The sequence below is a fragment of the Bubalus bubalis genome, chromosome 1 (genome assembly GCF_019923935.1).
Source record: "Bubalus bubalis isolate 160015118507 breed Murrah chromosome 1, NDDB_SH_1, whole genome shotgun sequence".
Taxonomy (NCBI): Eukaryota; Metazoa; Chordata; class Mammalia; order Artiodactyla; family Bovidae; genus Bubalus; species Bubalus bubalis.
The window spans coordinates 31,642,855-31,670,417 of record NC_059157.1 but is presented as its reverse complement, the minus strand read 5'-3'; the positions used below and the strand labels follow the sequence as shown (position 1 = coordinate 31,670,417).

Genomic DNA, 27,563 nt, shown 5'->3' with positions numbered 1-27,563 from the left:
TTGGATTCTAATATGATTTTAATAATGTTGGCAAGGAGCCAAATTACAAATGCCCCAGAATCTGGAGTGCACAACCTCAGAGACAAAATAAAAACTCATAAAAAGAGGAGAGTCTTTTAAAACGGTCATAATCTTTAGGATAAAGAAACCATTTTCTCAACAAAGGTACTGAGCGCACTTAATAAGAATTAAATGAGATTAAAGACAAGGTGCGCTGTGACCCATTCCCCAAACGGCGGTGATTAGGAAGGTGAGATTCATGTCGATGATGAAGGCAGGGCGCCAGGCGCACATGGGAGCTCGCGTCACCCACAGACCTGGACAAAACGGAAACCTGCTCCCATTTCACTGATAGGCAAGAAGAGGGCAGCCTTGGAAATGGACCCTGGTGGCACGCGGGGCGGCAGGTGCATGCCCACCCTTCCACCCATACAACCCACCATCCAGCAGGGTGTGGACCTGGGGCGAGGCAGGGAGACGCTGCCTCCTCCAGGAGCAACTCGTTACTCCGAGATGCTAAAGTAAGAGCTCCGCATCCCCCACAAACCAAGAGTGAGAAGCTGGAACAACAGGGGTCCCCAGCCCCTAGAGGGACAGGGTGCCACCACCCTGGGGGTGGCAGGACCTCAGAAGTGGAGAAAGAACCCCCTGCCTCAGCGACGTTCATCACCCGTCAGGATGGAGGTGCACCCCCTGCAGGATTTCTGGGTGGGTGGGGGCGTGCCTCAACTCTCCAGAGCAAATGCCTAAATGCTACTGTCCTATGGGTCTCTTCTCCCCGAGGCCAGATGTTCAGTTCAGGGTGTCTGCTCATCCCGGAAGGAACACAACCACAATTATGTTTGTTGCCAGCACATGTGGTGTTGAAGAGTGGCTGTAAAACAGTGGATGACACACGGCTGACCCCCTTCTGCAGAGCCACCGGTGAACCAGGAGACCGGAGACTGAGGAGACCGGAGACTGGAGGAGACCAGAGACCGGAGGAGACCGGAGACCGGAGACCGGAGACCGGAGGGGGCGACGCCTTTACTTTAAACCCTAAATCAAGAGTTTCAACAGATGCAGATTCCATGAGACTGGAGAGGGAGTAGGGAAGACTTGAGGTTTATACTCTTTAGATGTCGACTTTGGCCGTCCAGGCTATTAAAAAGTTATGTGTAACTTCAAGATGAGAACCATTAGCAGCTTCTTAAAAGAGGATAATCCCAATCTTCGGGAGATTTAATGAGATGGCGCTCACTGCAGCTTCTGACTTGGTCTGCTGTTAATTGAATCAAAGTCAATGACAATCTGGCTGCACTTTGGTGTGAATTTCCTAAAGTTAAGAAACAAAACATAGAAAGACATTATCCAGTGAGGAGTTAGAGCCATTTGTTTACTTTGGCTTAACCTACATTTTCTGCAGGGAGGGAAAAAAAAAAATTCCCTGGGATTCACTTGATATTTTGTCTCTATAGGAGCCAATTAGAGTGCACCATACCGAGAGAAACACGGACAGGAAAAGACTAAAGACAAAAAAAGAGGCATGGGGTGGCTTGGTTTGTGTGTTCGTCAACTGGCTGAGTTCATGAATTACTGGGGAATCAGAGGATTTCTAACAACTTAGCTGCACGGCATGATATCCAATGACTAGTTTCCCCACCAGATTTATCTTATTGCTTAGGAAATTTCTGCAGCCAAGCTGCAATTGCTCTAAAGCAAAAAAAAAAAAAAAAAAAAAGTACATTTTCTTTTGCTCTTGTGCATAGCCAAAGCCAGCCAGCTCTAATGAAGAGTCATTTTAAAAATCATGTTCTATAAATGCAGAAGTAAAATAAACTCAAGATTTTTTTTTTTTACTCATTAATGTATCTTCTCAAAAAGGTAAAAAGAACATACTTGAGGACTAAACATATTCTTTAAAACATCAGTAAACAGTAAATATCTAATTATTGTTGTTTAGTAGCTAAGTCGTATCTGATTCTTTTGCAACCCCATGGACTATAGCTGGCCAGGCTCCTCTGTCCAAGGAATTCTCCAGGCAAGAATACTGAAGAGGGTTGCCATTTTCTTCTCCAGGGGATGTTCTCAACCTAGGGATCAAACCTGTGTCTCCCACATTGGCAGACAGATTCTTTGCTGCTGCTGCTGCTGCTGCTTATTTAGGTGCTTCAGCCATGTCCTACAGTGCGACCCCATGGATTATAGCCCGCCAGGTTCCTCTGTCCATGGCATTCTCCAGGCAAGATACTGGAGTGGGCTGCCATGCCCTCCTCCAGGGGATCTTCCCAACCCAGACAGACTCTTTACTACTTGTAAATAATTTGTTTCTCATAAGGCACAATAGTCCAAGAGATTCATTACATAACCTACATCCCTAAAGAATCCAAAAAGTTAGCCATGTTACCGATTATAAGGACCCCAGTTGTGGACCACAGATACTATAAAGGAACATCTTCAAGAGTTTTCAGTCTAAAAGAAGTTTCTACCAGAAACCAAAGGTGGTTGGACTGACTTGCAAGTAACATGTACCTCCCAATATGTGCATAGCAAAGAAAAGCATACAAATATCAACAACTTTAAATCCCAACTTAAACTATTCCTGTAAAAAGAAGTCCCAGCGTTCCAACCTAGCAGGTTACTTGCACCTTAAATTTTTTTTATGCCAGAGTTGTTATGTTACATCTGCAAAATTTAGAAAGATTTAATGTTAATATAATAAAACGTGTGAATTTTAAAATTTGTCACTACCAGAATAATTAGTTCAAGCCCTGGGAAGCCATTAATATTAAAGTGTAATCATTACACCATCTTCCAATACTTCTGTCACCACCCATTAAAATCGACCCTGAGGATAATCTTTAGAGCCGAAACTCATCATATTTAGAAAGGTGCTTCCTGTATCTGGACAAAACTCTAACCCCCAAAAGATACACATACCCCTATGTTCACAGCAGGACTATTCACAGCAGGCAGCACATGGAAGCAGCCTAAATGTCCATCAACAGGTGAACGAATAGAGAAGATGGGGTAGACATACACAGTGGAGTACTACTCGGCCATAGAAAAGAATGAAATGATGCCACACGGATGCAACCAGAGACGATCAAACTATGTGCCAGAAGTCAGAAAAGAGAAAGACAAATACCATATGGTATCACTTCTATGTGCAACCTAAAATATGACACAGATATCTATGAAAGAGAAACAGATTCACAAACATATAGCACAGTCTTGTGGTTGCCAAGGGCGATGGCGCTGGGGGAGAGACGGAGTGGGAGGTTGGGGTTCACAGATGTAAGCTTTCATGTATGGAATGAATAAACAACAAGGTCCTACTGTGTAGCACAGAGAACCATAGTGAGTATCCTATGATAAACCATAAAGGAATATTAAAAAAAAAAAAGTGTGTGTGTATATATATATATATATATATGTATAACTGAATCACTTTGCTGTACAGCAGAAATTAGCACAGCATTGTAAGTCAACTACGCTTCAATTAAAAAAATAAAAGAGGCTCCCAAGTGTGGCAGTCAGGCCTCCCAGGCAGAAATCAAACAGCAGACAAGGTCAAACGTGCAGTCTTCATCAGGCTTTTCCCAAGGCCTTCTCCCCCAGTGGTTCCCACTCACCTGAAGGAGACCCCGGCCATTTCAAACAGGAGCCTCGCAGCTGTTGTCTCATTGCTGTCGTGGTATTTATCAGACATGAAGATAACTTCTTTTATACCTTAAAAGGCGACGATGGAAGAAATCTCATTATGGGCACGCAGAGACTCTGCAACAGGCATGCGGACAGGAGCCCCGGGCGAGTCTGACGAGTCGCGCTTCCTGAGTGGACCAGCACACGCCGTCCAGTTACTGACACCTGTGTCTGCTGCTGTCAAACACAGCAGCGGACGGATGATATGTCATCTGCCCTCCAGTCTTTATGGATTTTTTTTTTAATAAATGCAAAGTGGAAACATGTCAAATAGTCAAGCCTTGATCCGATTAACAAATTTTCTTTACTGCAGGCAATCAAATCTTCTTTTTTTCACAAGGCAATGACTCCTTAACTCAAGAAGCTAGTGGGGGTGGTAGAGAAGGCTGGCACCATCAAAGACGTGGGCCAGCGTGCTGCCAAGTAAAAACTCTGCAGACCAGTTCAAGCCAGCAGACCGGTCCAAGACAAAGGGCCCATCTGGTTTCCTTCCCTGTCTCACTGGGCGGTTCAAGCATGAGGGCCAAGAGTCTGGAGGGCATGTGACACGTCACCCACTCCTCCACCAGCCTCGGAAGCTGCTCTTCCACACACCCGCCGTCACCTCTGTGCTTGAGGATGGCGAGGAAAACTCGCAGAGGATGGTGTGCCGCCAATGAGGACGCCCACGACGTTCCTTAACGGAGACTCTCGATCCTGAACCCCCCAGACCCCTTCTGCTCAGAGATCCATGGGCTTGTGATAAACAGCCCCGTTAAAGCACATATCTGGCTAACATTGTAAGTCTTTAAATCTCAAGCCGAGAGCTTTATGGAGATAAAGTGTAGCTGAATCTGAGATGTGACAGTTTGAAAAAGGTGAAATATTCAGCACACAATGGTGCAGATTTATGGTAACCGTAACGTGAGAAAAACCTGAAGTTGGACCATTTGAGCCTTAACGACGTTTATATGTAGAAAGATGTTTATGTCCCAAGTATCTACCATATATTAGAGACAAATTAAAATTTCATATAGAGACTCCCAGCTGACCTTATTTCTGACAGAAGTTCACTTCTCTCCCTCCCCTCTAATCTATGCACAATATGTCAGAAAATGGTAACTTGACAGTAATTATATGCAACGCCTGTGTTGTTTTTTTTGGCAGCTTGCAGTTTAAGAAGTTGCAAACTAAATTAAAAACATGCTAAGAATCACAGAGGATGCAATTAGTCTTAGAATACCTGGCACTGTTCAAAAATAAAACACAGAAAATACCTTGCAAAGTTGATAGTGCAATTAATTTAGATCTAAACAATAGCGATTTAAGATCAAACACATCTGCATTGAGCAGGCAGAGATGCAAACGCAACAAATGGGACGGCCCGGGTCCTACCTGCCTGGATGATGAGCTTAGCACATTCATTACACGGGAACAAGGCGACGTACATGGTACAGCCTTTCACGTCTGCTGAGTTTTTGTTCATAATGGCATTCAGCTCGGCATGGCACACTGCAGATTTGAAGGAGAAAGAAAACCTTAAGACTGCAAGCTCGTGAAGAATTTGCTGATAGTGTTGAGGCATTCCGCTTGCCCCTCTGAAATCACGAAGACGATAGACTCGATTTTTCAAAAATTGATTAGAGATGGAAACTACTGAAAAACAAGCGCTGCCTGGACTGATGGGTTGGTGATGAGCAGCGAAACTGTTGACTGCAGCAGCCCTGGGCCTGTTGGCACCTAGAGCAGCCAGGAGGGGCCAAGGTCAAGTGTCTTCGCCCACCCCACACAGAGCAAGAGCTCACGGCTCCACGAGACCCTGGGGATGGAACTGCGCACCATTTGTGTGTTGATAAGCACACGCGGGGATATTTGCCCTAGCCATTAAAAGGGCAGAGAGCAATTTTAAGAGCAAGAGAATCAGGAAGTGAAGCTAAGCATTTCTGTCCCCGGGGATCTGCTGCACCATATGGTTCTCAGTTCACACACCCCCAAGAAAAAGATCAGCGGATAACCAGCAGTTTGTTACCAGAGAGAAAAACATCCATCCGCTTAACGACCATGGAAAGTCGAGTTCTTGCTATACAGGTCAGTGACCCCAGTCGGTGATCTAAGGGCATCCCCAGGCTTGACTGAGTCCAGGGTTAAGGAGGCCCCCTCCTTCCTGTCCTGCACCTGTTGCAGCCCACCCATCTTCCCAGCTACTTGGCGAGCTGTTCCCATCACCTAACCCACAGGGCAGTCCTGGGAAGGAGCTAGAATCCTTCCCCACTGGGCTCTACGCCAGAGTCCTAGACCTGTTTTGTCAGGCTGCTGTATTGCTTTCTAATAACATCACTTAAGTCTCTGGCTGCATTATCTAAAATTGTTCTTGTGGTTGTGATTTGCAGACTTGTCTGCCCCGTTGGAATCCCCCAGGGAGGACACACCCACGTCTGTGTCCCACACCTGGACACTGTGATGGGCTGGGGTATGGTCAGGGCTTTGGAATTTTTGAGATTCTCTCTGCAGACACATTGAGGAAACACTGCCTTATAGAATCCTCTCGTATCTGCAGGGGGGGCTAACACATTCCAGGCACACCAGTGCTAGATAAATGTTTATTGAATGAATTACCATCTGGCCCTGGTCCAAATCATACAAAAGTCCTAATTCTTAATATAGGGCCTTCCAAGATCTCCCCCTCCGTTTCCAACTCATCCACCTTCTACCCTGAGCACCTTCTTCCAGGAGCATTGAGGCTGTAAAACTAAAAATGCTGCTTACCAACCAGTTCTACAAGATCAGGTCAGCAGCCACTGCAGTCCCTGACCTGCTGTGCACCCTGAAAGGAATTCAGGACACAGCACAGGCGCAGGCACTCTGGGCTCTGGGAAAGCAGGCAGAACAGGCCCTTAGACAGTTAGAGATATCTTTCAGGAAAAAATCAGGTACCGATTCCAAGAAAATATTTTGATGAACCCGGATTCATGAATCTTCAGTTCAGTTCAGTTCAGTCACTCAGTCATGTCCGTCTCTTTGCAACCCCATGGACTGCAGCACAGCCAGGCCTCCCTGTCCATCACCAACTCCTGGAGTTTACTCAAACTCATGTCCATTGAATTGGTGATGCCATCCAACCATCTCATCCTCTGTCATCCCCTTCTCCCCCTGCCTTCAATCTTTCCCAGCATCAGGGTCTTTTCCAGTGAGTCGGTTCTTCGTTTTCAGTGGCCAAAGTATTGGAGTTCCAGCTTCAGCATCAGTCCTTCCAATAAATATTCAGGACTTAGGAAAGCACTAAACTCATTAACTGAGATACCTGTTTCTCGCGACTGGCTTATATTGATGGCACAAACTCCTTAGGCAAATCATGTATACACAGACTTCCCTAGCTATCTCTTCTGAGCTGCTCCTCTGACCGACCTGAGAGGCTGAATCCTGGGCTACAGTCCTCAGTAAGACCCTGAATAAGCTCTGAATAAGAGCTCTTATGATCTCTGTTTTTCTCTCGGTCTACAAGGCCTTAAAACAAGAGAGGCCTGAACTCATGACTCTCATGTATTCGAGCCAGGGCATGCTCGCTTGGTCAATGCACTTTTTTTTTAATCAATGCACTTTTACTCTGGCTCAGACAAGATACAGACCCTGCTCCACTTCCTCCCCAGGTCTCCAGTTTTCGGGGGACGTGCTGTGTCCCTGCAAACCCCGCAGCAGCTCTGCCATGCTGCGGGCAGAAAGCTGACCAAGGGCCTCTCAGGCTGCAGGCAGAAAGCTGACCAAGGGCCTCTCGGGAGATGTTGAGGGGCCCTCATTTTAGCCTATGAATAACCACGATTTAGCCGCATGTGGAAATGAACAGTCTCTGGCATTGTTAAGAAATTCTAAAGGGGAAAAAAAAAGCTGTGTTTCATCAGATCACAGCCAGTCAGAGAACAATCCTCGCTGACTGCAGAGGGACTGGAGCCTGGCTCCCCGAGGCTCTGTGCTGTAAACCCCGGGGTGGGGGGACGCTCAGGGCTCTCAGGGCACTGGCCTGGGAGGGGCCCCGTTAGCCTCATTTCCCTCCTGGGTGACCAAGATGTTCCCTAGCTGGTATTAACACTGCTCAGTGTTAAAAACAATTAGATGTAATTGTTTCTTTTACTTCCCCCTTGAGGGCAGAGCCCAGCCTTTCAGGTTCTCCGTAACTCCCCCAGAGCCCAGTGTTATGCCATGAACATAACGGGTGTTAAATATTTACTGAATGAATAAAGGAGGGAATTCAGATTCCAATTATTGATGGGGACATTGGGGAAAATACAGAAGGTCCTCTTAAATTCAAATATCAAAAATATGCTTTCCCCTCTAATGACTGGTTTTTGATGGTGCTGGTATTAATATTCAGAACTGCAGTTTCTGAATCTGTTAGGAAACACTAGGATATAGTCTTATTTTGCCTTTCTTAAAAACAGTCACATTGAAACTATCTTCCTCTAATTCACTGGAGGCAGTTTGGGGCAAAATTTAACATTATGTCTGGACTCATTAACGAAAATTATCACATGAAACAGATTCTCTTGGGTGGCATCCGACATCCCTGTATCAAGGGTAGTTTATAGAAGTAATACACAGGACTATAAAACAGACTTCCTGTCTCCTAACTACAAAAATCACAGAATGGAGAATACAGAGCTTCTTGTTAGAGAAACAAGAGGTCTCCCAGGCATTTAAGCGGCTGAGCGCTGGGCACACGTGAGTAAAGGAACAAGTCACAATCCACCATCCTGCATGTTCAAAACCAGACAAGACAAAAGCGAAACCCACCCACGCTTCGCTGCCCTTGCTAACCCGTGCACCCCTCCAATTGCAGATGCATCCAACACCTGCCCCAGCCACTGAACTCTAACACCTGCGTCTCAAGCCTGCCTCTGAAGGTTGAGGGGAGAAGCCCCCCATCCCCGCCCCTGGAAGCGCCTGACACTCAGCCCCCCTGTGCTATCAGCCTGGGTCCCCGGGTCTGAAAGTCTCCCTAGCCTGGCTGACCTCTTAGCTCTGCCGCCTCCAGTCTCAGTGGCCCTGACCCTCACTTCCCCTCCAAAACTGCCCTGGCAAAGTTAAGTAAGCTCCTAAAAACTGTTCTGGGTATAACCTTTATTTGCTGGGTCGCCATGTACAAAGTTTAAGAAATACTAGTTCATGGAAACCTGTTGACCTCTGTAACATGCCACTGCATGTATACAGTTCAGTTCAGTTGCTCAGTTGTGTCCGACTCTTTGCAGCCCATGGACTGCAGCACGCCAGGCTTCCCTGTCCATCACCAACTCCCAGAGCTTGCTCAAACTCACGTCCATTGAGTCAGTGATGCCATCCAACCAACTCATCCTCTGTCGTCCCCTTCTCCCTGCTGCCTTCAATCTTTCCCAGCATCAGGGTCTTTTCAAATGAGTCAGTTCTTTGCATCAGGTGGCCAAAGTGATTGGAGTTTCAGCTTCAGCGTCAGTCCTTCCAAAGAATATTCAGGACTGATTTCCTTTAGGATTGACTGGTTTGATCTCTTTGCAGTCCAAGGGACATGTATATAACCAACTATTAAAAAAAAAAAAAAGCTAAGCCCTAGGGTTATATACATGTCCCTTGGACTGCAAAGAGATCAAACCAGTCAATCCTAAAGGAAATCAGTCCTGAATATTCTTTGGAAGGACTGACGCTGAAGCTGAAACTTCAATCTGCCAATTTCTGTGCTAGAAATACTCCCTGGGGGCCAATTCCAAGCTCCCAAAGTGATTATCATTGCGGAGAGATGCATAGAAGAGGCTGCGCCCACACCCCGCCAGGCAGCCTCCTCCTTACCTGAATCCAGTCCCTTTCTGGCTTCAACCTCTGGGTTCCCTGCTCTCCTGGCCCCTGATTCTCGACCCCTCTCCCGCCAGCAGCCCTCTCAGCATCACCAGACCCTATCTCTGTGGGTCTCTGCCCTGCTCTCAGGTTTCTGGGCATTTCCCAAGGATGCAATCCTGCTCTTTGGGTTTCTTCCCACAATGGTCGACTTTGAGAATTCATCCATTCATAGATTCTCAGAGAGCAGATCTATTTGTAAAACCCTGAAATCTACATTTCTAACCCCAATTTCCCATATTCTCCGCAGGCTTCTTCTTTGGGGGTGGGGGGGCAGAGTCCACTATGATAAGCACTCTGCAGGTATCTGATGACACCAAGTTAAAGGGTGCCTTTATCTTTTTGAGTGTTAGTGTTTCTGTGATGTAGCTTAGGAAGAGCTTCAGCTGGAACTACAAACAGGCCTGAGCACAAAAACCAAGCAAGGAGGATGGTTCTGTTACTCATCTCAAGAGGAGCCTGGTTTCCACATTCACTGTGGGAATCAGGACCAAGTATTCCAAAGAGACACAATGTCTAGGAAGTATTCAGAAGACAGTTAAATTGTTACACACAAGAAGACTCATTTTCTGTTTACCTAGAATTACTCACCTATGGCTGAGCAATAAGCAAAAGAAGTCTCCAAATACTATATGTATATTTGTTAACCACAAACAGTGACACAGAAACCTTCACTGATTCTCAACACTGTTAAAAAGGAAAAGAATCAAATGCTGAAAATAACAGATTGATGCTTCCAAAAGTTCTTGATTGCTAGAAGGAGAACCTCTGTTTCAGGTAATTATAAGACAATTCATATGCTTTGGTCTTTTTTCTTTTATATTACTGACTGTCAGAATTCAGAACGCATTAACCTTGGCCCACTGAGAAGAGACTGTATAATTAGAAAACTGTATTTTTCAAATTCCCTCTTACTAGGGCTTGATTAATCCTTACTGTCTCATGTAGGCGTTTCTCTGGAAGTTTGACAAATTAACAGGATATATTCCATCCTTCGTTAGATTTAAGAGACTCAACATTTTCTAGATTTAACTTTCATCTCGTTTGATGTAAGACTAATACAATATCTATTTTAGACAGTAGCATTATTAAGGTTTACTTAAATAGGTTTTTTAAAAAAAAAGAAGAAGCCTCAGAATAAAGGCTAAACAACTGCTAATTGCCGCACAAATAATTTAATAATGTGATTCTAGCCCAAACTGATCATCACGTGGCTGCTAGGACGTGAGGGGAGCTACCAGGGCCTGATATAATTTGGGGTCAGGAAAATGAAGTTTCTATTCTGGTTAAACTCTCCAGGTTATTTAAGATTCCTTCTCGTTAGTAGTACAGGATTTTACTTGAAGAAAATGACTTTCGAGGGCCTGAGGGCTATTCTGCTGAGGCTGACCTAGAAAGCGGGACAGGCTGGTGAGCAAGCAGTGTCCGGGCGAGTGAACAGTCCAGACGCAGGGCACCTGTTGAACTCAGCCTGGCCCGCCCCACCTTCTGCCAGCGCTCCCCAGGCTGTATTGGACAGGCCTCGGCGTCTCCGGGGACACTCCTGGGCCCCTGACTGATGGCCGTGACATTTCTTGGGGGTGGTGAGGCCACCCAGGATCAAAGTAGGGACAGTCTGTCTCGCTGCCGAGACAGAGGGTCAGGACTCGGAGCCAAGAAGGGTGCACTCGGGGCCGGAAATAGGTGGGAAGCTTCACCCTGCAATTAATAACTGACACAAAACAGGGTGCCGGAGTTCAAGGTTGATCCGTGTATTAAAAAAAAAAAAACAACTCAGTGTTGATTCTTTCATGATACTCCACTTCTCTTCTGATGGCAGAGCTTTTTTGGCATTCCTTCTGGAAAGCAGGGTCTGTGTTTTCACTGCTGGAGTCATAGAGGGAAGCGAGGGGTTCACCCGGGTCCGTCTCTTGGAGCAGAAGCACCCGCTGACCCCCTTGGACACCTGACGGGGGGCTTCCGCTGAGGGGTTGGCATGTGTCCACTTCTCCAACAGATCCATGCAGGGGCCGCTTCCCTGCTTCAGGAGTTAAGACGGAATTTCCACTACCTGTTTCTTAATTATTGAAGGATATCCTGACAGGGCTTCATCCATCACCACCAGCCTCCAAAGGACCCGTCCTTCAAGTCAGTAATTGAACAGTAGGGGAGCCTGCAAGGTGAAGCCCTCCCTTGGACAGGTTCACACTGCTGTATTTAAAACGGGGCACCAACAAGGACCTACTGGACAGCACAGGGAACTCTGCTCAATGCGATGTGCCAGCCTGGATGGGAGGGGAGTTTAGGGGAGAATGGATACATGTGTATGCAAGGCTGAGGCCCGCCACGGTCCACCTGAGACCATTACAACATTGTTAATCGGCTATACTCCAATACAAAAGAAAAAGTAAAAAACAAAAACAAAAAGTGAATCCCTCTCTGCCTGACCACCCCCGGCACCCCCACAAAGGTTATAAACTGTCCATTATCCCCCAAATCCACAGCAAACATAGCTACAATTTGGCTCTCAACAACATCACTCCTCATCACTCTTGTGTCTCATCTCCCGTCCGAGAAGTTCCCACATCTGCGAAGTAGCAACTGGATTCGTTATCAGAGTTTTAATGGACTGGAGGTTAAGGTGGATAGGGGAAAGGGAGAACCAACTTAGAAACCCACAGTTACATCACTTCTTTATAAGAAAGTGTTGATCGCTCAGTTGTGTCCAACTCTACGATCTCATGAAATATAGGAGCCCCCAGGCTCCTCTATCCATGGAACTCTCCAGGCAAGAATATTGGAGTGGGTTGCCATTTCCTCCTCCAGGGGGATCTTCCCGATCCAGGCATCGAACCCAGGTCTCCTGCACTACAGGCAGATTCTTTACCGTCTGAGCCCCCTTCTCAGGGACCCTTCCCCCCACCACAACCTTCGAGTTCTATGACCCTCTGCATCCTGTGAAGCTCAGCCTCCTGGCCTATGAAACTGAAAGAAAGGGACCTGCCTCTGAGACCCGCCATGCACGCAATGTGTGCAGCCCCAAAGGTGGACTTGGTAAACGTCGGCGCCTGCTGACCCCTCCCGAGACCCGTCGCTGCCCACCTGAGACCCTGCGGCCCCCAGCTGCTCAGCGGGGTGGGCAGGAAGGGAAACATCTCTTCCCCCTCCGTCCCCTGCCCTGGTCCCCGTCCCCTGCCCCCACCCTCTTGCTGAGGCTGCTGGCGAGCAGCTCAGGCACCCAGGGGAGCCACTTAGCCCCAATGGTAGTGCTTAGGGCTAAGGAGACTTCTGACTGTGGTGTTTCCATTACTGATAACACAGCCCCCGGAACTCTAATTACGCTGCCTCCCTGTGTGCTAAGGGCACACAATCAGGTCAGAGGGAGGAGGAGCTGGAAACACTGCACTTCACCGCGGGGTGAGCCGTGCCCAGCTCCCTTCTCACCGTGCACGTGCGACGCAGACTCGTCTGATGCTGAAAGGGGGAGGCGCACCACCATTGGACAGCATCGTGATGCGAACAGTCAAGCTCCCCCGCTCCCCTCCAGGGTTAACGGCTTTTAAGGGTGAACTGGGACTGACCAGTGGGCACTGGACCGGGAGTCAGGACATGGGTTCTACCTGACCCCAGCTCCATCAGGCATGCCTCCTCGGGCGACATGCTGATCCCAACTCGGCCGGAGGAAAGGGGGCTGAACTGATAATTCGAGATTCCCGGGTGAGACCCAAGCTCCTGTCCCTGCCCTACACTTCCCGGGCAGCTCTCAGCCCCCTCCCGACACAACCACGCCTCTTCCTCCTCCCCAGTGTCCATGCCACTCCTGCGCCTCCTCCCTCCCCTTTCCGCTGTGACCTCCCCCATCCTTCACCGAAATAGGCAATTGATCACATTGCTGTTGTTGTTCAGTCGCTCAGTCGTGTCCGACTCTTTGTGACCCCATGGACTGCAGCAAGCCAGACTTCCCTGTCCTTCACTATCTCCTGGAGCTTACGCAAACTCATGGTCACTGAATCAGCGATGCCATCCAACCATCTCATCCTCTTCCTTCCCCTTCTCCTCCCACCTTCAGTCTTTCCCAGAATTGGGGTCTTTTCCAGTGACTCAGCTCTTCACATCAAAGATGGCCAAAGGATTGAAGCTTCAGCTTCAACATCAGTCCTTCCAGTGAATATTCAGGATTGATTTCCTTTAGGATGGACTGGTTTGATCTCCTTGCAGTCCAAGGGACTCTCAAGAGTCTTTTCCAACACCACAATTCAAAAGCATCAATTCTTCAGCACTCAGCCCTCTTTATAGTCCAACTCTCACATCCATACATGGCTGCTGGAAAAACAATATAGCCTGGACTATATGGACCTTTGTTGGCAGAGTGATGTCTCTAACACTGTCTAGGTTAGTCATAGGTTTTCTTCCAAAGAGCAAGCATCTTTTAATTTCATGGCTGCAGTTACTGTCCACAGTGATTTTGGAGCCCAAGAAAATTAAGTCCCTACCTGTAACTCCAGGAACCGAAGGTCGGCTGTCATGGGCTCTGTCCCCACACAACATCCTCCCCCATGACTAAGCGATGAGCTTGGGGACCAGCCCTCTCACATCCCTCATCAATCTCTCTCTCTCTCCTGGAGTATTCCCATCTGTAAGCAACTATGTGCTGCAAAAGCAGACAGACAGACACCAGACCTTCCCCTTGGTCGGACAACATAAACCTCTCCCTTGCCGCGCCCCAGTCCCACAGATGGCCATCATCCTGCTCTCTTCCCAGAATCTCCATCCGCTCTGCCCACTGCCTCACCTGCTGTGCGCCCTCCACCTGCCTCCAGTGTACCTTCAACCCTCCCTGCTGCCTGGAGCTGCTCTCTGCAGTGGGGGCATGACCCCGCAGTGCTGAACCGAATGGGCATTTTCCCACCTCCCTGGACCTCTCGGCAGCCTTTGGCATGGCCACCCCTTGCTCCTTCTGGAAACACTGTTCCGCGTGCTCCCTCACGTCACAGTCCTTCCCTGCAGCCCCTTCCGCTTCCATCAGCCTCTGCACCCGTGGCGCTCAGGGGACGCGGCCAGGGTCCGGCCTCTGCGTGCTCTCCCTGCATCACCTCACCCATCCCCATGAAGTCACCCCAGGCCAACAGGCCACGCAGACATCACCCTCTGCTCTCATACCCAGCCTACAGACCTCACACCCTCCGTGGGAGCTCCCACAGATGCCTCCAACCTCACCGCTCCAGATTTCCCTGGCTCTGACCCCAGACCTAGGTCATGGGACCAGAGCTCTTCCCATCCCCCAGCACCCGCCCATCCTTACCTGATGGGGTCTAATGAATCCTTCAGATCTCCAGGTAATACTCACTTCCTCAAAAAGAACATTCAGCAACATCTGTTTATCCCAGTCCAAGCTACCTGCTCTACTACTAGTCTGCAAGCTGCTTGAACACAGAGGCCATGGTCATTATTTACTGCTGTTGAGTGCCTAGCATAGAATACGTATCAGAGATCTCCCGTAAGTATTTGCTGAGTAAATGAACAGCTACAGGTGAACATACCCGGGAAGACATCATGTACTATAAAATACAGTTACAATTTTTAAAAAAGGAAGCAAGAAGCCTCAAGAACTCAGCAACAGACCACTCAAAGTGATACAAGAATACAGGGCTCATTAGTATTTATTTCACTTTCTAAAAAGTTATAATTCACTTGCAGAAGGAAAAAGGACTCAGAGGAATTCTGCTTCTCTTTCCCACCTAAACTCAAAATTAATGGCATTTTGAACAAAGTCTTTTAATTGCAGAATTTAAAAATTCATGCTCGGTTATCTTATTCAATATTTTAAAGTTACTATGGCATCTATCATTTGAAAGAAGCACAGAGATGAAATTTACACCTCCACTAACTGGCCAGGACCTGTGCATCAGATGGTCAGAGCAGGGAGAAGACGGGCACGTTCTAATCCCCAAATTCTCCATTTATCATGGGATTTCCTGAAGCCGGGCCAGCATCCGTGTTTCAATAAACACCACCAGATGGACTGACTCACAGAGGACTCCCCAGTCCTTTCTTTCTGTTTGGTCTTAGAATCACCTCTTGACTAAGCATGTCTCCTCTCTTCATATATTTCCTTGTACTTACAGATGGGCTGGAGGAGGAAAGGGCAACCCACTCCAGTGTTCATGCCTGGAGAATTCCATGGACAGAGGAGCCTGGCAGGCTACTGTCCATGGGGTCACAAAGAGCTGGACACGACTGAGCAACTCAAGCATGCACGCCCACGTGGGGTCTTCTTCATTGCTGTCCACCAACCTTTTTCTCATCTGTTTGTGGATGAAACACTCTTCAACTGTCCCCTCCTGCCTGTGTGTACCATCTCCATCTGGTTCATACATCTCAGAACTGGAGCAGATTTGAATCGCTGGAAGGAGGGGAAGGTATAAAGCCTGTTCTATATTAATTTGTCCACACGCACAGATGCATATTCCTTCTGTGTTGCTGCCATCGGCAGCCGTTTGCAGTAGCTCTCACCCCAGATGCTTCCAGAATGCCTTAAAAAAAAAAAAAAAAAAAAAAAAAACCCTAAGCAGAGAAACTGTACCCTGATTGAACACAATCAAAGCTATATTGTTTAATTTTTCTGGAGAAGTCTAGAACTGGCGGAGTCCTCAGTAATCACTTATTTCATAGAGATATTGGGATGTGAAAGTCAAGTTGTATATCTGACAGCCCCACAATCCCTGGGGTTTACACACACCACACCCGGAGCCCAGGCTCTGGACGGTCAATCTAGGAGGATTCTCTCGTGTGAACCTGATAACTGTCATCTTCAGCATGCGCAGCTTTTCTTAGCCAGTATGCATATTCAAGGTTTGCACAGTCCTATCCAAATATAAAACCATAGTCCCTTAAGAAGCAGAAGCCAAAAAACAATATAAATATTTGCAAAAATCTCTAGGAACCAAATTTTGGTGTGTATTTCTGGGAGAAGATATGTATCAGTGACAGCATTAACACAGCTTACAAAAGATGGACTCTGGATGGAAAAAAAACTCAAAACAAAACCTTAACAATTCAAGCCAGTTTCAGAACAGAGGAAACGAAATCAGCATAACTGACACAGAATAGATGGATAAAGACCCCAAGGGTCATCGGAGTCAGCTGCTCTCTGTCAGCACACTGCCTGGTCACACAGAGTTTCTAAGCAAAAGCTTATCAATGTAGCATTAAAGAAGTTATATTTATCATTCAGATAATTAATGGGCTGACACACTTGACACAACCTAAACGAGGCTGAACATGGCCCTGAAGTTTTACAGAGGCTATTAATCTCTCAGCAAACCTTTTATTTAGAGACAGTACAAACTTTAGCCTGCTTCCTGGTCATCAATTTGGAAATCACTAACCTTGAGTTGTTTTAAGTTTTATTATAAACTTCCATGAAGTAAACAGACTCTTTATAAGCGAAGGCCAGTAAGTGTATTTTCATGGGTAGGTTTGATCCCATAGATGAGCATTTGAGCTGTTCCTACATTGCCTCCACAGAGCCAGGTATTCGTATGCATTGTTACTACACATCCTTTCTAGATACTCATGGTGAAATAGTAATCTCCTGCTCTTTGAAAATAATTAGCTCTGAATCTATAGATTAAAATGTATAGGTAATGAGACTTCCCTGGCAGTCCTGTGGTTTAGACTTAGCCTATCACTGCAGGGAGTGCAGGTTCAACCCCTAGTTGAGAAGCTAAGATCTCACAAAAAAACATAAAAACAGAAGCACTATTGTAACAAATTGTATGCAACAAATTCAATAAAGACTTTAAAAATGGTCCACATCAAAAAACTTTTAAAAAGTGTACAGATAAAAGTCAAATAAATGAATAAAATCATGATTTGTTCTTTCCTAAGGACTGTTTATAAATGTTTATAAACATTTATACCTGAAAATGAAATACACTTATGTTAAGCTGGTTGAATTTCAGGGAGAGCCTCATACATAAGCCGTTGTGTTTCCCTGTTTGTCTAAGACAGTACATGGTTGAAACCCAAGTTTGCCTCTCTTTTCATAAAAACGATCTCCTTTATTTCTTTACTGTAAACTTGCTCCAAGGTTTTCCATTGATTACACTAGTTATTTTGTATAAAGTCCCTAATTAGACCCACTGTCAGGATACAAGTGCCGGATGGCCAGGGCAGGGGAGAGGGGGTTGGGGGCTGCCACCAGTGAAATTAGAATTCTGCAGGAAAAGAAACAGCAAGTCATCAAATCCATGGATCTGCCTAACAGAACCAGAGGGCATTCAGTTTCAACCAGCTGAGGGAACAAATTTGATCTTAATTACTAAGAAGCTCCTACAAGTTGTGAGGAAGCCACAGCTTAAGGAGGATCAGCCTCCTAAGTTCTTGATAAATTAGTTTCTCAAGACTAACCTTTTGGATGTCAAAGAAATATATCACATGCGTGGCAGTCAGGAAAATGTCAGTGTTCAAGGGGGTAAGGTAAATGGCTAAGGAAATCACGAAAATGACATCTATGCATGCTTAACAATATGCTAAATCTGAAAAATAAAGATTACATTTAAATATAAAATTGAAAGAACTGCCACATACTGGCAAAACTGTTTCAAGCTGCCATGTTCAACTCTTGCCTTAATTAATTCCAGTACTTTCCTTCCCAGCATTATACCCTTTTTAGAGTTTTTCTGCAGAAATACGAACTGACTCTGGAAAAAGCCCCACATCGCCATGTTTAGCTGATGCATCAGAGAACAAGGCTACCCACCCTCTTGGGACATCAAGACTATGGTCCCTTCCATGATGAAAGGGCAAAGCAACAGGCAAAGCAATCCTGGCTTCGTGACTGACCGGGATGGGAAGAGGAGGCCAAGCAAAGGCATGTGCTTCCCCATGAATCCCTTCTCCCATGGGAACCAGCATGGCAGGAAAATCCAGGCAAGCTTGATGTGCATGGGGAGCTCCTTTACAAACATGAAGTTTAACAACAGCTCCTGAGAAAGAAAGAAGCTGATTTCACGCCAACACTCGGTCTGTAAACCATGTCATCAAAATCGCTTATGAAAACCCACAGAAAGAGCGATCTCTGCATTACCACAAGTATTTCACCTCCATTTTATAAAATTGGTATTTTGATTAAATGTGCTTCACTCTGATGAATTCCACAAAGAGAAACGAATGGAAAATGTCAGCTGAATTCTTCATCCTGGGGTTAGCAACCACCCCCTCATGAAAATCAAAGCCTTCCAAAGGTTTTTACCTGGTAAATTAGATAAATCTGCTCCTTCCTGGGTTTTTTTTGTTTTTTTTCCATTGTCATTCATGTGAAAAGTTGTCACTATAATAATGCTGATTTCTTCCTGACACAGTTAACTGACATCATACTATCTTTTGGATTTTTCGGGAAAGAGATGAGATAAAATGCAGTTTCCTTGGCAGGGGGAATTTTCATTTTCCGTATTAATACTACATTATCGTCAAATCATTTCCTGAAGTTTTGATCCTAAGCCTGGAAGAACAGAAACACCCTTTAAAAATGCCTCTCCAGAGACCTGGCCCAGAGGAAGCCCAGTCTTCCTATTCTGACACATGTATTCTGTGCTTACCTCCTGTCCACAAAGTGTCAATCAAGACTGCTGCTACTGCTAAGTCACTTCAGTCATGTTCGACTCTGTGCGACCCCAGAGACGGCAGCCCACCAGGCTCCCCCGTCCCTGGGATTCTCCAGGCAAGAACACTGGAGTGGGCTGCCATTTCCTTCTCCAATGCATGAAAGTGAAAAGTGAAAGTGAAGTCGCTCGGTCATGTCCGACCCTCAGCGACCCCATGGACTGCAGCCTTCCAGGCTCCTCCATCCATGGGATTTTCCAGGCAAGAGTACTAGAGTGGGGTGCCACTGCCTTCTCCGCAATCAAGACTAGTGACTTCCAAATTTACAGCATTAACAAGGAGAATTACTAAGTTGTATAATTTACTGGTAAGCTTAAACTCACACAATTCCCAAGCTCCCCTTTGCAGCAATGTGAAGGCAGGCCAGGTGTATATGGCTTCCTACCCCGTCCTAGGCACAGGCCACCAACCACCTGAGCATTCCACCTCTGGCAGGTCATTTCATGGAAATCTCTGTTTGTTCAAGTGCATAGAGAGAAGACAAAAATGGGAGGTCTGCCGTGCCTCGATCCACCCATTTCGGCAAAGCTGAACTCCGGTGCCTCCCTGCAGGGAACACAGAGCACCAGCCCCAGCGTTAGATGATGTCACCCACCTGTGTGGCGTTGTATTAGTTACCTGACGTTTCTGGGCCTGCAGATTCCTAACCATGAATGATGTGGGCAGCTAAGACCCTGTGGGCATGAACCCCAGGCACCAGTGAGGTTCTTCCAGGGGTACAGGACCACAGACTGGCAAACAGGCATCCAGCACTTACGTATACTTTTCCCAAACATGTGCAAATGCTGTGCAGTAACGTTCAGATTAATGCAAAGTATTACTGATAAACAACTCTTTGTCATCATGGATTTTCTGACTCAAAAGATACTACCAAAAAGCATGACCTCACTTATATGTGGAATCGAAAAAATAAAAACAAGGTCACAGGTACACAGATGGATGGTTGCCAGAGGCGGGAGGTGGGGCAGAGAAACAGGCAAAGGGGGTCAAAGGTACAAACTTTCAGTTATAAAATAAGTCCTGAGGCTGTGGTGTACAGCATGGTGACTGCAGTTAATACCACTGTACTGCACACTTGAAAGTTGCTAAGAGATCTTATAAGTCCTCATATGAAAAAACAGTTTTCTGTAAACATTATCAAATATCGGTATGTATGAATCATCATGTCATATACTTGCCACTAATGTAAGTGTGTATGTCAATTACACCTCAACTTTTTAAAAAAGATACTAATAGTTTAACTAGCATTATACAGGGGTCTTGGAAGGGTTTTTTTTTTGTTTTTTTTTTGACATTTAAAAGAGGGTCCCATATAATCAGTTGTTGTCCTTCAGTTGCTGAGTCGTGTCTGACTCTTTGTGACCCCATGGACTGCAGCATGCCAGGCTCCTCTGTCCTTCACTACATAATCAGAAGAACTAGGAAATCAGTGGTCTAGAATCTAGATCATCTCTACAGCTCCTTTACAGGGATGGACACATTGTCTATCGTTCCTGAAATAGCAGTCTACGAGGTTAATCCCACACAATTTCAGACACTGTCATTTATTTTGTCATTAATTTTTTTAAGTCATAAAATGGAAAAAAAGAATCTGCAGTTTAGTCAATTATCACCAAGCATTTCTATTACATCCAAGGCTACCTAAACATTTACTTTTCTGTGGCCCAAAAACCCTTAAAAAGATGCGAACTGAGTGTATGGTTTCCAGCCATAGTTATTTAGACTTAAAGTCCATCTCCGCCTGTATTATGATGGTAGTAATACTAAATGCCTCTTAAAAACCATTTAATACCTTCTCCGACTTTTATGGTACATCGAATTACAAGCTCACTCTCCTGAAAGAAAACGGTCTACATTCTAACACAGCTCCATGTACAAATGAATAATTGATAAGTAAGGGGCAAAGAGCTTCGAAAACCTAGAGGTATCACATGAATAGTAAAAAATAATGCAGACAGACAACCAGTGCTCTGAAACTCAGCAAGCATTCAATAAAAAGCAATCAGAGAAGCTGGACAAATGCCTGTATGGGTTCTTTCTTTCCAATTCCTCCTGGAAAGGAGCTCTGAACTTGGACAAAAGGCAAGTGTCTCAGAACAAACACAATCAGCTACTGGAGAGGTTCTGGAAGTGGGGAGTCGGGGGCAGGGGGCAGTAAGTGTGTTGCAAAGCCTTGGGCTTTCTAGGTCACTGCCAGAAATGTGCCTGGGGCTCCCGGTGATTGAAAGAGGCACAGGTCGCACTGGGAGTAACCCATGAGGTTAGTCATAGTGTAACTAGCATTATAAAGGGGTCTTGGAAGTTTTTTTGACATTTAAAAAGAGGGTCCCATATAATCAGTTGTTGTCCTTCAGTTGCTGAGTCGCGTCTGACTCTTTGTGACCCCGTGGACTGCAGCATGCCAGGCTCCTCTGTCCTTCACTACATAATCAGAAGAAGTAGGAAATCAGTGGTCTAGAATCTAGATCATCTCTACAGCTCCTTTTTAGGGATGGACACATTGTCTACCCTCCGTGAAATAGCAGTCTGTCCACCAGGTCAAGCCCACACAATTCCAGACACGGTCACTTACTTTGTCATTAATTTTTTTAAGTTATAAAATGGAAAAAAAGAATCTGCATTTTAGGAAGTAACTGAGCTTATTATGAGTAAGCTGAGCTCATGAGTAACTGAGCTCAGTAACCCATGAGGACCCCTCTACTCCCATGCGACCACTAGCATCTCTTTGTGTAACCAGCCTCAGCACCAGAGACACCTCCCAAGAATCCCTCTATCGGGAATTCAGCACTGTCCCGACTCAGTGAATAAGGGCTGGGGTACTCACACCCTTCAGCACGGACTCTGAATTCACTGACTCATTTCTGTGATCTTTATATGGGACCTTGGACTGTCCCATGAGAAATCACCTTTGCATGCGCCTACAAACAACGAACCATTTCCCTTCTTTCTTATTGAAAGCACACAGAATGACAAGCAAGAAGACCAAAAGCTTCTAAAACACGTAGGCCCATCTTTCCCACGCTTCACTCCTCTCAGCTGAGGCAGAGAAGGCAGTTTTACCCTCTTTTCCCTGGGACCCTGCCCTTTCTACTCCTCCAGGGGGGTGGGAGTGAAATGAACTAACCCGACTATGAAACCCCCTGCAGCACCAAACTGTGTCTGATTCCCTGAGAACCCAGAGTGTTCCGTAGTTCTCCCCAGTCTCATTCCTCAATTCCTTCTCCACCTCCGGGTACGTTTTTCTTCTTGCCCTGAAGCAGCTTAGACGAAAATTATGGGGCGTATTTAACATGATTAAGGTCCAGGAACATTAGTAAAAAATACGTAAATTCGGCTAAACGGAGACTTGGAGCTCTTCATGAGGAAAAACTCCAGAGGAAAACCTCACAGGCAAGAGCCAACTTTAACAGAAAGGGCTCACATCACACCTGAACTCACTGCCTGCCTGCACTCGTTTCCCGCAAGCACATCTTTCCCATCCGGGTGGTCCCCATCTACGTTACTCCCAGCAGAGGCGGTCTGTTCATAAACACAGGTCCACGCCTTAAAAGAAATTCAGCAGCATATGAAGCCCAAGGCACCTCTTCCCAGCATTAGCTGCATATTCTCCAGGGAATTCAAGGAAGAAAACGATGCTTTGCTGGGCCCTCCCAGCTTATCTCTCTGAAGGGAGTCTCCCTGGGGCCCAGATGGGCCACAAGCATCCTTCCCTAATTTAACGATAAAAACCAGAAACGGCCAGGCCCAGGGTCGGCTCCATGCATCTGGCTTGTGGTCTGACCCCCATCCACCCTGGCAGCGCAGCGCCCCAGAGAACAGGAGGAGGTGACCGCGTCCTCCCTCGCCCAATGCCCAGCTCACAGCTTGTGTCCTGCCTCCCAGAGGTGAACCTGAGCCACAGGTCCTCGGTAGGTGGAAATACATGCTGCTCCTCATCAGAACGAAGCCCAGGCTGGTACTTGGTTAACTGGCTCCGTTCATGAGTCGCCAAGACACAAAAGGCAGGGGCCACCGTGCCCACTTCACAGTCGCCGCCCCCAGGGCTGCGGCACTCTGCAGAGACACCCGCCACCTGCAACGCTGCCCAGCCTAGCCACCGCCACGCCTCCACTCCTTGGTTCCCTTTGGAATTTAAGGGAAGGGGGTGGGAAGCTGGGCTAGTTCAATAAGATTTGTTTTCTTAACTGGAAAGGAAGATGATGCTTTCTGACCATCCCTGGTAAGCCCTCACCGAGGCCATGCCACGAGCAGGATAGAACACACAACGTGCCCTACCGTAAGGGTACTTGGTATCCAGGATGTTCTCTGCTGTCCTCCTCCAAGGCAAGAGGTCATCACTGCACCCATTTGGCATCCCGTTGTATCCGATGCCCACGATTTTGTTTTCTGCATTCACGATGCAGGCACCGACCTGCAGGGAAACAGGCCCAAAGGCTTGATGACTTCGAGGGGCCGGTCTGCCACTGCAGAGGCAGCAAATGAGACCAGAGGCCTGCGGAGCTCCAGAATGGGCAGGCAGCCTCTGGAGGGGCCGAGAGCTCTGTCTCCTTGGGGTACGAGAGGCAGTAAACAGGGGTGTGTGACAATTTACTCTCTCACAGGAGAATGTGAGCAGGCAGGAATGCTGTGCAAAAGACAGTAGATTGACCCTGCTTTTCTAAGTTGGCAGGGGTCCACGGAGCCTCTTGCTTTTGTAATTTGCTCACTCGTGGGCATCTCCGTGTCTGTCTGCCAGTGTCCAAACATTCTCCTGCAGAAATCGCTTACCTGGGAATTTGGATCTTTGCTCCTCTGTGCTGATAAGAAGGCCACCGCCATGAAATACTCAGGCCATTCAAGATAGTCATCACGTTTTCTGCAGGGAACTTCACTCATGCTGGGTCTAGAAGGCAAACACACAACAAAACAGCAGTCGACAAACACATTTTGGTCAATCTGCTTTCCAATTCGACCCAAGCACACATCAGCTTTGGCTCTCCAAACTTAAAACAATTTCTATTGACATTTATCAATCAGACATCAGAGCACATTAACCCTGGACATTCTGTGGTCTTAAGAAAAAAAAAAATTAAGTTAACTATTTCAAAAGTTTGCCTGTGCAGCTGCATCTTCCCAAATATTATATCTATTTACTACTTTCTCATAGGTTTTTTTTTTTTTTTGGAAGTTACTACACATGCCTAAACTACAAATCATTCTCATCTTTCACCTCTCTCCCTTATCAAATGATGTCAGCACAAGAAGGCAGGGGAAGAGAGAACATTTTTTGACCATCTAATCTACCCTGCCTGCACACTAAGTCACTCCAGTTGTGTCCAACTCTTTGTGACTATGGACTGTAACCCGCCAGGCTCCTCTGACCATGGGGATTCTCTAGGCAAGAACACTGGAGTGGGTTATCATTTCCTTCTCCAGGGGATCTTCCCAACTCAGGGATCGAACCCATGTCTCTTATCTCTCCTGCATTGGCAGGCGCATTTCTTACCAATAGGGCCACCCAGGAAGACCGATCTACCCTAATCTATTTCAGATACTCTTAAAGGTTGTACACATCAACTCAATGAAGGCTTCTTCTGAGTTAAGGTAACTCACACCCCTCTAACAGAGACTCAAAGAACTTATGTAACTTGCCCTAAATCAGGTGGGATTACTATCCACGCCAGAAGGATTCCACATGACTCCGTCCTAGCTGTGATATTCCTGTATCCCTCGCCTTTCCCTTCCCTTAGTTTCCCCAGATGGGACAGAAATTATCCACCCAGAGCAGTGACTCAAACGAAGAGAAACTATTTAGACTCTTGCTATGATTATGGCAAGATTTCAGTAACACTGGACTACACTCAGGGGAAGGAACTGTCTCTACAACGGGGACAGAGCCCCTAAAGTGAGCAAAAACTGCCAGTAAGGGGGAGGGGCCCTTTCAAGGGAGAAGAAAACAAGAGCAAAGAAGCAGAGCAACACAGGAACCGACTTCAGTGAGTCTGGAGAAAGCCTAGGCATCTGGGCTTAAGAAAGGTGAGCATTTCCCGGCAGCTCGGCTTCGGGATCCAGCTGTGACGTTACAGCTAGGACCAGCGCCAGAGGGTGCCTACAACTGGGTACCATCCACTGGGAACCATCCGATTTGTTTAGTCGCCAGTCGCTCAGTCACCTCCGACTCTTTGCAACCTCGTGGGCTCGTGGGCTCCTGGGCTCCAAGCTCCTCTGTCCATGGGATTTCCCAGGCAAGAATACTGGAGCGGCTTGCCATTTCCTTCTCCAGGGGATCCTTCCCCACCTAGGGATCGAACCCGTGTCTCCTGCATTGGCAGGCGGACTCCTTACCACTGAGCCACCGGGGACATCCCCTTACCACTGAGCCACCGGGGACGTCCCCAAACTGGTTCATTCAAAGTTTAAGGGTTAGCACCCAAACTTGCTGCGGGGGCCCCGGGATGAGTGCTTGCCAAACAAGAAGACGAAGACGTGAAGGAGAGGGTAACTTAATACCCCGATTTGGTCTACCGTTCGCCGCCGGTGCAGAAGCACAAGAGGACCACAGGTCCGGGGTGATGCCGCTGGTCAACCGGCAGGGTCACAACCCGCCCTCCTCCCGCCCCAATTCCAGGCAGGAGCCCGCCGCCCCGCTGCACACGTGGCCGCTGGAAGTGACTTCCAGATTTCCCCGGCGCGCGCCCTCGGCTCCCGCGGCAGGGAGAAGGCGTCTCGGAGGCCGCGGGGCCCGCCGCGAAAAGCACCGAGCGCCGCCGACCCCGCACGCGTTCCCCCGGCAGCAGGTGTAACCGGGAGGGGGCGTCCCCGGGGCTCAGCGCGCCCCGGCCGCACCACGTGGCCCGCACCGCCGCCCCCGCGCCCCCTCCTGCCCCCTCCGGCCCCGGCCGGCGACCTGCAGGCCAGCGCCCGTCCCCGCCGTCCCGCCGCCACCGCCGCCGCCGCCGTCCCGCCGCGCGCCCGGGGAGGAAGTCGGCCGAGGGGGCGGGCCCGCCGCGCGGCCGGAAGGCGGCGGAGGCCTGGGCGGGCGCGCGGCCGGGGAGGGGTCCCGGGTGGGGTCGCGGGCGCCTCCGCGTCCCGGCACGCTGGGAGCCCGGCCAGCCCACCCGAAAGTCCGGCCGCGGCCTCTGGGCCCGGCGCGGGAACGACCCCTCCCGGGGCCCATGTCCCCACTTTGTTGTGGGGGGTGTGGTTTGGGGTTCGCCGTGACTTTGATCCGGTGGCTGCGACCTGCGCGGTCGCCCCGCCTCCCTGGGTCCTCCCGAGGGACCACCGGCAGCCGCTCCCCCCCCGCGGGCTCCGACTTCAAGACAACCGCTGCTTTTTTTTCGGAACTCTGGATCTGAGGGTAGTTTTTGTTGTTGATGGTGCAGGTTTGGGGTGTTTCCCCACCACCACCACCGCTTGGATCTACCGTCAGCTACTTAAAGCTCTCGCTATAAAGCAATGTGATAGATAGAAACTATGAGCGTAAGAGACCCGAAAGAGTCTATAGCAATCAAACCGAGAGGGGCAGGAAGGAAGAACTGGTTTTGGCCTCTGGAGCGGGCCTCCCGTGTCGCCGTAGCAGCTTCGGTTTCTGGCAGGAAGGGTTCGTCGGAGGCAGCGCACAGAAGCTCTGCCTCGAGGCACAAATGCCTCGAAGCTGTATTTGCATAGGTGCTTTGCTTGGCCAGCTTCCAGTTCCTACTCAAATTCTGTGGAAGGGCCTGACACGTGTGCTGAACTAGCCTGCTACCCATTTCCGGCCCCCAGGCCTGTGCACACCCCCTCCTGGTATTCCCCATGAAAGGTTTGCTGGCTATAAAATTGTGCATAATCTGTTACAATTGTTAAAAAGGTCAGCAACACACAGTACAGGTCAATAGGAAAGCCCTTGGGTGACATTTCTGAAGTCATAGGCTCCAAGGAACTAAATCTGATTTTAACTTTGGTATTCTGTTCAGACATCCAGCCCCTAAGTCTGGTGGAACACTGGTTCCACCACAGAGAATGACAAAAGAAGCCCTTTCTGTCTCACATATGGGGCTTGAGGACACTGTCAACTCCATAAATAACAGCTAGTGTACTAATCATGAGTTCTGATCAGCACCTCCCAGATCTGAGCCTCTAATCCAAACAAAAGCGTGTTAACTATATTAATTTAGCCTCACAGAGGAAGAATGATGAGAATAAACAGTTGGTTCTATCTAATTTCTCACTACAGCAGACACATCATTCTTCATCTCCATGGTCCAGCCTGTAGATTCAATAATTAAATTATGTACTGCGTTCAGTGAATGCCGGGAAAGCGAAGGGGGAAAATACTTCATCGTTAACTATAGATTTTTTTTTTATAAGACTCAGGCTGGAAAGAGCTACATAGATTAAGATGATGATTTTTAATGTCAAGTTAACTTTACTCGGCT

At 47.6% G+C, this 27,563-nt stretch overlaps 1 protein-coding gene and 1 long non-coding RNA gene across 3 annotated transcripts; both read right to left on the bottom strand.

Moving 5' to 3' along the window:
- On the bottom strand, positions 1–26,678 carry DCTD (dCMP deaminase). Of its 2 annotated transcripts, none has more exons than XM_006046931.4 (6): positions 26,660–26,678; positions 23,932–24,046; positions 23,440–23,575; positions 5,059–5,175; positions 3,615–3,711; positions 1–1,315 (listed from the first exon to the last, which is right to left on the bottom strand). In XM_006046931.4, the coding sequence occupies exons 2-6, from the start codon at positions 24,037–24,039 to the stop codon at positions 1,237–1,239; spliced, it is 537 nt and encodes a 178-aa protein (XP_006046993.1). In that variant the 5' UTR covers positions 24,040–24,046; positions 26,660–26,678; the 3' UTR covers positions 1–1,236. The 2 variants fall into 2 exon arrangements, with proteins under 2 accessions (XP_006046993.1, XP_025136199.1); XM_025280414.3 differs by lacking the exon at positions 26,660–26,678 and adding an exon at positions 26,051–26,157.
- Positions 15,133–19,246, bottom strand: LOC123332495. Its single transcript, XR_006549266.2, has 2 exons — positions 18,755–19,246; positions 15,133–16,031 (listed from the first exon to the last, which is right to left on the bottom strand). It is a non-coding gene; the product is annotated as an uncharacterized LOC123332495 (long non-coding RNA).
- Positions 26,679–27,563: the final 885 nt, after the last annotated feature.

What these genes read in the sequence shown, in the direction of transcription:
- DCTD (XM_006046931.4), bottom strand. Translation starts at nt 24,039, where the DNA reads ATGAGTGAAGTTCCCTGCAGAAAACGTGATGACTATCTTGAATGGCCT. An exon ending in GCAAAGATCCAAATTCCCAG is followed by an intron (nt 23,576 to 23,931) that starts GTAAGCGATTTC and finishes GTTTCCCTGCAG; the next exon opens with GTCGGTGCCTGCATCGTGAA. An exon ending in GGATACCAAGTACCCTTACG is followed by an intron (nt 5,176 to 23,439) that starts GTAGGGCACGTT and finishes TCAAATCTGCAG; the next exon opens with TGTGCCATGCCGAGCTGAAT.